The sequence below is a fragment of the Myotis davidii genome, unplaced genomic scaffold (assembly GCF_000327345.1).
Source record: "Myotis davidii unplaced genomic scaffold, ASM32734v1 scaffold217, whole genome shotgun sequence".
In the NCBI taxonomy this organism is placed as follows: Eukaryota; Metazoa; Chordata; class Mammalia; order Chiroptera; family Vespertilionidae; genus Myotis; species Myotis davidii.
The window spans coordinates 10,376,690-10,387,394 of record NW_006290034.1 but is presented as its reverse complement, the minus strand read 5'-3'; the positions used below and the strand labels follow the sequence as shown (position 1 = coordinate 10,387,394).

Below are 10,705 nucleotides of genomic sequence, written 5' to 3'. Positions count from 1 at the left end.
GTGTAACCTGGAGCTCTCGGAGAAACTGAAGGGAGTCACCAAGGACAGGGAAGACGTACCAGGAGACCGGGTCAAGCCCGACCAACACACGGAGGCCCTGGCCCAGAGGGACAAGTAGGTGCCTTTGGTGCTGTATTTGTCACCTGCCTTTTGCCTGTTCTCCAGGTTCTGAGTCACACAGCAGCTGCACTCTTCCCTTTTAAGGACTTACAGTCTCCATTCCTAAGACTCGGTGGCTCCCACAACCAAAGATTTTCTTTTTAGGGTTGCGTCTTCAATGGTATTCATGGAAAGAACTCATTTGTTGGCAATCGGGAGCCTTGTGTAGGTATAAATAGAACAAGGGTCCCATGGTGGCAAACGAGAGATGCGGATTTACTTATTGTACAGACATTTACTGAGCACCTGCTACATTCCAGATACTGGGCTAAGCACTAAGGTTACAGATGAAAGACCCAGCTCTCTTATCATGTTGCACAGTCTTAATAAGTTCTCTGATAGAAGTAACAGGGGATGCTTGGGGGACATGGAGGATTGTCATCTCTTCCAGACTAAAGGTTTCTTAGAGGAGCTAAGATCTGAGCTGAGTTTTGAAGAATGGATAGAGAAGTTAGAAGAAAGCATAGGACATGGGGGGAAGAGCAATTTTCTGTGTGAAGGAGAAACTGTGGTGGCGAGACAGAGGGAAGGGCGTATTTCAAGGCCTGCGCGTGGTTCTACGTAACTAGAGCAGAGGGTCTGGGGAAGACTAGGGAGAGGTAAGCTGTGCTCACAGTAGGGGTCTGATTGTGCCAGCTTTGTGCGCCATGATAAGGAACTTGAATTTGTTTCTAAAGGTAACTGGGCAGTTGTTAAGGCCACTACTGTCCAGGTTACTACAGCAAAACTTCTAACTATTGTCTTCACTTCCAGTCCTGCCCCTCTACTGTCCATTCCTATCTAATAATGCAGAGCTGTTTTGAAGTGGAGAATTCAACATTATCAGAGAAACAGCAAGATATGCCTTGCGTGTTGTAGATAAGGGATAACTGTATATTTGAACCCATGGTTTGTATATTTCAACACGGCCTTCGGTCTTTTAACTTAATCCTAGCCTGAATGTCCAGCCTCTTCTCCAGCCATTGTCTCCCCCTCTCCCCCCAGCCTTTCCCCCTTCTTTCTACCAATGACTCTTCCCCAAATATAACTGTGTCTTCATACTTTCATTCCTCTGTTCAAGCTCTCCTTCTGAACCTGTAAATAACCCAGTCTTCAAAATTCTCTTCTCCTGAGCTTTCCCCAGACTTTTTCTAGTCAAATTAATCTTTTTTTTTTTAAATCTGTCTTCCTGTAGTTCCATGGCAGCACCCAATGTACTACAAGGTACACATACACCTGTGAGATGGTAGCACTTACTACATTCTATGACTATTACTTGTTTCTATTGCTGTGTCTCTGCACTCCCCAAACTCTTAGCACACACACTAAAAGAATTAATGCCTTCACAGAGCAGAGATTATATTCCCAGTACTTGGTAGAGTGCATTGAGTATACATAATGGCTATCTAAGAATTGTTTGTTGAGTGAAACAACAATAGCAACCCAAGAAACTATAACTTCAGGGCCCTTATTTCCAGTTTACATACCTATGGTCTATAGATCCATAGATCGGCTTCAGGAGGCCCGTAAACCCAGTGACAATGTAAGCAAATTGTGTAAATGTTTGGGGGCTGGAGCAGAGCATACATGGCTTTCTGAAGAAAAGAATCAAAGAGTTCAATGACCCCCAAAGCTAAAAACCTCCTGTATTGAACCATGCTCTCTTTGGAGTGGGCTGAAGGTAGTAATAGTATCATGAACATAATTGTTCTTACTTTTTCTTCAATCCAGACAAATTGAAGAACTGAGTCAGAGCCTGGCTGCCCAGGAGAAGATTGTAGAACAGCTCTCTCAAGAGAAACAACAGCTGCTACATCTGCTGGAGGAGCCAACTAGCATGGAAGTGCAGGTGAGGTTTGGGCTGTACTTCCGGAGGCACTCGCCTCGTGCTTTCATGAGTCCCGCTTTCTTATATCTAAATGTATTAGCTATCTATTGCTGTGAAGCAAGTTACTACATACTTAGTGGTTTGAAACTGTAGACATTTATTATCCCACAGTTTCTGTAGGTCAGAAGTCCAGGAACGGCTTGGCTGGTTTCTCTGCTCAGGGTCTCCCAAGTCTGAAATCAAAGTTGCAGCTGGGCTGTTCTCTTCTGGAGGCTCACTCGAGAACTGATACATGACCAAGCTCCCTCAGGTTGTTGGGACAATTTTTTTTTAAAAAGATATATATTTTATTGATTTTTTACAGAGAGGAAGGGAGAGGGATAGAGAGTTAGAAACATCGATCAGCTGCCTCCTGCATACCCCCTACTGGGGATGTGCCCACAACCAAAGTACATGCCCTTGACCGGATTTGAACCTGGGACCCTAACGTCCGCAGGCCGACACTCTATCCACTGAGCCAAACCGGTCAGGGCGGAGCAATTTTTTTTAATCCTCACCTGAAGATATATTTTGATTGATTGATTGATTGAGAACATCAATGCGAGAGAGAAACATCAGTCGGTTGCCTCTTGTACATGCCCCAGCTAGTGATGGAACCCACAAGCTAGGTATGTACTCTGACCGGGAATCGAACCTGCAACCTTTTGGTGTAGGGGATGACACTCCAACCAACTGAGCCACCCGGCCAGGGCAAGTCTCTTGGATTTTAATGAGGGATGCAAAGTGGTATGAAAGAATGAGTTCAGGTTTTGGAATTTGAATCTGAGTGTCAATTCTTGTTTTATGTATAGTCTTGGGCACATAAACCCTCCAAATGGTTTCCTCCTCTGTAAAATAGGCATTAAAATACCTCATGTTCGCTATTTGTACACATTAGAAATAACATGTATGAGATGTCTAGGGTATGACTTACAACATGGTAACTACTATCATCACTATCCCTATTAACAACCTGAAAGAGTAAGGCTGTTCCTAAAATGAGTAGCAGTTATAGAGATATAGTCAGTCAGATATTGCAAACCTCACTCACATTGCAACTGTCTTTGTTTTATAACAAGGACAAAATTAATAAATATAGCTCTTATTAGTGAGATTAATGGTCATAATTCTCCCTTATGACCTGTTAGCCTTGCACATAAAAAAACTATTTTATAGACAAAAACTGAACTCAGAGTTGTCAATTTGAGTTATTGCTCATTAGGTGGACCACACTGGAGTATGAATGGTTCAGAGCAAATTGATCACAATGATAATTATCTCCCACTTTAATCTCTTAGACAAAAAGAAGTATTGAAGCACTTTCTGTAATATCTTGGGAACATTTAATTCAGCTATTAAAATATAAAACATATCCCAAGTGTAATTTAAAATATTTATCAATGAATATTCAACAACTTTTCTGTAGTAATGAAATCAGCACATATTGTACCATTTTCTATGTACCAGGTGTGGCCCTAAGTATCTTATACATTAACTCAAATTAACAAGTCTGAAAACAACCCTGTGAAGTATATTGACATAGGAGGCATAAGAAGAGAGTAATTTATAATAAAATAATGTTTTTTCAATATGTAAGTTCTTGAACACAATTATATTAAAAAGACAAAGAAATAGGTGCTTATAAGTGTAACAGAAAGCACTGTGACTGTCACAGCCTCAAATGCAGTCTGCCTTTATAAGTGATGTTACAACATGCAGGCATGTTCTGTTGGCACTTCAGAAATGGCAAGTGGCAATGCTGTTAGTGATGAGTTAGTGGTGATGCCAACGTGATAATGAGCCAACGGTGATGCCAAAACTCTTGGTAAGTTTCCAAGTGAAACAAAACCAGTTCTCTCCTAATTTACACAGCAGTTCGACTCATGGAAAATTTAGTGTGTATTAGTATGTCCATATATACAGTAGAATTAAGTCCTCAGTTCAGATGATTATGTAAACAGTTTTATTACTTCCATCAGTGCCCCGCGGAAGATTTGAAAGTCATTCAAATGTCATGCTTTGTCCATTGCAAGTTATGTAGCACCCTTTGTCCCACTCATTATTGGGATGATAATGAAAACAAGAAACACCCCCATGAGTTTGCAGAATTCACCAACGGGGATTGAACAGTTGCTCAGTAGAACCATGGCCCAAGGGGTCCTAGCCTCCAAAGGGTTAATAGTCCAATAAAAGATTGGCATGTAAAGAATTAAAATACAGGATGATAAATAAGACACAGAAATATACGTGCAATGCTAAAGGGACCCACCAATTACAGGGAATAAGTCAGAGAAAGCCTCACCTGGAAGTCCCCCTTGACCCGGCCTTAAAGATTGAGTACACCGGACATAAAATTGGAGAATGCATTCTAAGCAAGGGGAACAATATATGCATAGTGAAGGAATTGGGAGGAATTGGTATTACCAAATATATGGTAAATGTCGGAGAGTGAAATACATAGCTGGAACGTCCCACAAATGTCACGCTAAGGACTTCATGTTGTAGGCAACTGAGAATTTTTAAAAAATTAAGCAAGGGGAATAAAAGCATCTGATGTGTTTTAGGAAGATAATCCTGGTGGTTGTTTAGGCTGATTGACTGAGCGGATATTTGATGTCATGCCTCGTAAATGGTGGTCTGACACAGCTAATAACTGGCTTCATCTACTCCATTCTGTGAACTGGATAGAGGCATAAAGATGATGATACAACCGGTTATAAGGTGCTTTGTCTCCCCCCTCTGTATGCAGTAGTGTGTGGCAACTCTTGCTATTTGTGACACCGGAAGGCTTTGCTCTGGGTGCCCCCCCTTATCTGCACATAGTAGCTGCATTTTCGTTTCTGCAAATAAGACGCACCGCTTTGATACAGATTAGTTGACTCAACTGATTTTATTATCCCTCTGTTTCCCTTTTCCATTCTACCAAGACATCGCACAGCATCACTGCAGCTGGAGTGTGCTTGCACAATATTTCTGAGCTTCTATTAGATAATTAACTGCATAGAACAACAACAAAATGCCCTAAGCTTAACATGCCACCGACTGACAATACTGCGTTGGCCTCCCGTCCTCTGTATCCACTGGGGTCGCTAGCATGCTGTGATCGGGGTGCTTGGGGGCTGTTTGAGGTGGCTGTCCCCCTTTTCACTAGGGAGTCAGAGAACCGAATGGAGCGAGGTTTACAAAGCATCGCTCTCTTCCTTGGTGAAGGCGTCCTCAGCGTTGCAGGGGAAAGCTGGCAGTGGCCCCGGTGACGGATATTATTCCCTTTACAGAATGGCAGGAGCTTCATCTCAAAGAACCTTTTAAATGAAACCATTCCTGGAGGGTGTGCAGGCAGGGGAAACGATGTGCCTGCAAAGGACAGTCTAGAGCAGCGGTTCCCAACCTTGGGGAACGACCCTTTCACAGGGGTCACCTAAGACCATCAGAAAACACATATATAATTACATATTGTTTTTGTGATTAATCACTATGCTTTAATTATGTTCAATTTGTAACAATGAAAATACATCCTGCATATCAGATATTTACATTATGATTCATAACAGTAGCAAAATTACAGCTATGAAGTAGCAACGAAAATAATTTTATGGTTGGGGGTCACCACAACATGAGGAACTGTATTAAAGGGTCGAGGCATTAGGAAGGTTGAGAACCACTGGTCGAGAGGAGCTCTCGTTTTGTGTCTTCCCCTTTTCCCTCTCCATTCCCCCCAGTATAAGGTGATATTCATTACCCTGTAATTTCACTGTGGCTGGCCTGAGAATGAAACCGAACAACAGAATTCGGGAGAGGCATGCATTCAACAATCGGCACCCACACAAAGCAGCAGACACCGAAGCCATTGCATTTATGGCTTGTTTGGAACCCAATGCAAATAACGCTGCTGTTCAATGAGGCATGATTCCTAAAATAGCAAACATTCCAGTGTTACCATGGCGAGATCTAAAGTGGAGGTTAAAGCAATAATGCGCTCCAAAGCTCAAGGCAGAGACTGAAAACCTTGCAGGGATTATTAGTAGCTCAGGCAGCCCCAGCCAACTTCATATGAGATTTTTTTTTTTTTCAGAGCAGCGTTTCTGCATCCCCATCTTAAGCTGATGAATGTTGAAGCCAGAGACTCATTTACAAAACTTCATTCAACGTCCCTGTCTCCCAGACATAACCCCCATTGATAAAGTATCAGAAACAGGTCTTATCAGCTAAGACAATCATAGTTCTTGAACATCAAAGGAAGTGGAAAAAGAAGGGCCTTCTTTATAGCTTCATTGAAAATGCTTATTGAGCATTTACAGTGGAGATAGTGTGCACAATGATTAGAGGAGTAAGCTTCTTCTAAGGTTTCCAAAACCTGAAATGGAAAGCATAGTGAAAATGTGAAGCAACATTTCTGGATAAGCCAAAGATGTTCAGAAAAAGGATGGAATGAATGTAGTGTTTGGTTTGATAGGGAAGGATTCTGGGGAGTTAAAGGCAACAACTCTGACATTTACACGCCCACCCAGGTAGAGAAATTATACAACCAAGTTTCTCTCCCCTGCTGATGTATCCGTAGCTTTAGACATCGATAACCAATGCTCTCCTCCTTGAAATCCTGGCCCCTCTCACCTGTGCTTGGATTGCAGAAGAGTTTTCTCAAGTCACCTAAACTCAGCAGGTCCCGAATCAAATTTTTCATTATCGTTTTGTAAATGGACTGACGCTTCAACTTGACATTTCTGCTCATTTAGACCATTTTATCTACCAGTCTTCCAGACTAAAATCCTTACCTCCATTTTCAATCCTTCCTTTTGTTCATCCTCTCTGCATATACGTCATCAAGTCCCGCTGTTCATGCCTTCAAACTGATTCACACCTTCTTCCCATTTCCACCCCAGACTTCTATTGCCCCACAGATGAATAACTGCAGTGGCGTTTTAGCAGGTCTTCCTGTAACCATCCCCACATCTCTTCCTGAAAGTCTAATTTCTGACCTTTTGACAAAGATTTTGAATGTTGCCTGGCTAATCTTCCCAAAACAAAGTTTTCATCATGCCATTCTCTGCTCAAGTTTATAACATTAAGTCCTGGTTCTAGTTGCCAAGGCCCTCCATAGCACCACAGCACAGTCTGGCTTACAGTTGGCCCTTCACACATGTTTTTTGGATGAGAAATGACAGAGGATAAGTAAGATGTATTGAGTAGGATGAACTGGCCATTCAAATGCCCGGCAAAATCTCTATGTCCCTTTACCTGCAGACTTCTGATGATGCTGTTTCCTTTTTCTGCAGTCCCTTCGTCTCCATTCTAAGACCCATCTCAAATGCCGCTCTCGTCCCCTTTAACTACAAAGCCCATGCTCATCTCAACTTTGTTTACAGTCACAGTGAATTTAAGTCAGTACCATTTAGTTTACCAACCAATTGTTCTCATGGTAGCATCCATATTTTCTCCCCTTCAACTAAACTGAAAGCTCCCTGAAGGCAGAGAAAAGACAGAGTTTGCATAAATTCTCGCTCATGGGTTGCTTGATGTAACACTACTATAAAATTCACTTAAATAGCTATGCGTATTTAATAACTTAACTGGAAAGACTCTGATGCTTACTATTTTAAGGGATCCTGCTGATACCCATATGACTACAATCTATAGTTGAACTGGAAATCTGGTTTTAAAGAAGTGTTGGAAAATGCTGTGTCAGTAATTAATGCAAAACACGATTGTTTCTGACATCTTAAAGATTTCCAGGCAGCACAGGGAAATCATGCTTGTGGTATTACCATAAAGCCTAACTGGTTTGATTGATATTCTTGCATTTCCTCATCTGCTTTACTTCTCTGCCATAAGCACTTTTTTTTTGGCATAGTTTTTAGTTTAGAACAGCTATTCCCAATGTCAGAACTAGGGCAATGAAACCTAATACAACTGGTTTGAGACATGGGGATTTTCCACATCTGATTCTGTTGGAAACTCCCTGCCCAGAATTAGGTCTTAGAAACACTACAATGCTGGGGGTACAAACGTGACTACGGTCCTCAGAGATACTTCCCAGGGCCCCAAAATGTAGAGATCAAAATAGAGATAGTGCAAAACATCCTGACCACAGTAATACTTAGGAATCTTGTTCCAAATTAGTATATCGTTTTCTCTGAGGCCAACAGTTTTATAAGTAGTTCTTTATTGATGGGTTTTTCAATTTATCTGAAGAATTTCTGATCTTTGACTGAGATTTTACTCATACAGTTTAGGATACTTCTAATTCAGTGGTTAACACAGTGTGATTCCCAGACAGCAGCATTATTAGCATGATCTGGGATTTGTTAGGGACACCAATTCTTGGGCCTCACCCCAGACCAAATGAATTAGAAACTTGAGGAGATGGGTCCCAGCAGTGTGCTTTAACAAATCCTCCAGGTGATTCTGATGCATGACAACGGTGGGAAACCACTGTTTAAATTCAACATGTTTACTTTGTAGATTAGGAAATTAAGGGCCAGAATAAGTGATCGGACCTAGGACATACAGTTGCATGTATCAATATATTTTGAAGCAAAGTGCTGACATATAAAATCAATAATTTATTTACTTCTTAATAGCTTATGATATGCACCCTGCTCTCAAATTTTCCTTTATGATGTACCTTTGACAAGTTTTAGAAATCATTCTATTCTAAATCATCACAGAAGCCCTCAATCTCACCTTAATATGTTTTGCTTCCCTCATAAATATGTGGTGTGCATATGCATGTAAAATAATATTTTCCAAATCTCATATGGATAGGAGTTATAAAGTTTTGAATTTGCAAGTGCGCCTTTTATAAAATTTTTCTGGGCTATATTTTATCTTCCCAATTTTCAAAGCTATTCTTATGACAAAGTGGGGGTTAGCAGCTGTAATGAGTTTTACTCAGAACTCTATTTTGCATTCTTGGTGTTAGGGCCAGAACATATACATACTTAGTGAAATCACACATGCAGAGTTCTGTAGCCTGTGCCGCCCAAAGCTCTAAGAGCTTTCCCCTCTCCCAACGGCGCTACAAAGATTTTGTTTTGGTGATTACTAGTAAATAAGAGAACAATACAATCCTATGTGTGCAGTGTCCCACAACGTTTTAAAATTACTTGAAAATATTTTTATAATGTTAAAATAACAACATTTGCTATTATTTACTGTCAGAATACTTCTCCCAAATCATCTCATTTAATCCTCCATAAGAAGTCTGGCAACTTCTTTGGAGCTGTCATTGAAGGCATTTGAACATCTCCAAGTTGGGGCGTGTGGGCTTAGATAGACTGTTGCTGGCCATGACCTCTCACAAGGTCAGGTTAATAAAATTCAGCATTATTGTCACTGGGAAGTGCCCTGCGCTGGGGGACTCCAGGTGACCGCCGGGGCTGTTTTCCTTCCTGTGAGAGGTGTCTGCATGCCTCTCACAACAAGAAAATTCTTTATTGTAAATGATTTGACACCTGGGTTCCTCCGAGTCAGAGCTCCAGTTTCCCTCCAGTCTTTGTGTGCATCCCAAGTTCTATACCCAAGAGTGGGGTGACTTACAGCTGTATAGTGTTGAATAAAACAGGCTACTAACTAAAGCCCGCGAAATTCCCAGCCCTAAATCTGCAGAGCAGCACTCCCTGACACTCTGGACTCTTGCTCAAAGAAGCTAGGTCTTCTGTTCCAGAACCTGAAAGAGAATTCGGTGATGGTAATCTACTCTCAGGTGACTACATTCTTGAAACAGCCCACTTTCTCTTCCATTGTCTTTAACATCTTGCTTAACCAGCTGCGGGTGATGCTTTGTGCCATCTCTGAATTTCTAAAAAGAAAAGGCCAAATCATCCGGGGGTGCGAAACCTACCACCCACCCCCAACATCGCGAGGGGAGAAACACTTGCCCTTTTTTCTAGTTACTCCCAGCAGTCGAGGGAGAGGTTGCATTGAGCCTTCTAAAATCCGTCCTACGCGCGCCCCCTCTGGTTCATCCACTTTTCCTCCACGGCCGCCTCTGCAGCCTCAGGGCCTTTTAATGCGAGCACCAGACTGGATCGGAGAGAAGGTGGGGCTGCAGCGGGAGGGAGGCGGCGCGCAGCGGTACCCAGTGGCGCTGCCTGGCTGCTCCGTCCAGAGGACGTGGCACTGCCCGTGGGGAGAAGGGGAGGGGTTCGGCTTTCTCCTCCCCGCGCAGAGCCTCCGGACATGCTGTAGGGCGGCAGGGAGGGCCCACGCGGGAACTGATGCGCTCTCTTGGTGACATCTTAGCCGATGAAAGTGGTCTGGCAGCGGCCAGCGTCCGTCCTGCTTGCCACTGCGAACACGCGTTGAGCCAGGTCCTGTTACCCTGCAAGGAGCGGTGACCCGATTTGGGGCGGAGGGACGCACTCGCCACCACGCGTGCGCAGAGCCGGGCTGCGGCCTCCCGGACTACAGTTCCCAGAGGAACCTGCGGCAGGCGGCGGGAGCTTGAGCCGCTGACGCCATCTTGAAATCTGATCCTCTGTCTCCAAGCCTCAACGTCAGCGGCTGGCTGCCACCCGGGCTCCGTGCACCCAGCCCGCTCTCTGGGAGGACGTGGAGGACGCGGGCGGCTGGCGGGAGGGACCGCCGGAGGAGACTTTGCAGGTTCCGCGCACGGCCTGCTCTGCTGTCACTTAGCATCGCCCTGAGGCGTTTCCGCGCTCGCGCCCTCCGAGGGGCGGGGCTGGCCGCCCCGGGACCCCG

At 43.5% G+C, this 10,705-nt stretch overlaps 1 protein-coding gene across 6 annotated transcripts in view; it reads left to right on the top strand.

Annotated features, from left to right (window-relative positions):
* Positions 1-10,705, top strand: part of LOC102767867 (myomegalin) — a 135,927-nt gene that overhangs the window by 60,101 nt on the left and 65,121 nt on the right. For all 6 annotated transcript variants that reach the window (XM_015563485.1, XM_015563486.1, XM_015563484.1 and 3 more), the window contains 2 exons: positions 1-114; positions 1,870-1,987. In XM_015563485.1, coding sequence (XP_015418971.1) covers positions 1-114; positions 1,870-1,987 — 232 coding nt within the window. The remainder of the gene's footprint in view (positions 115-1,869; positions 1,988-10,705) is intronic.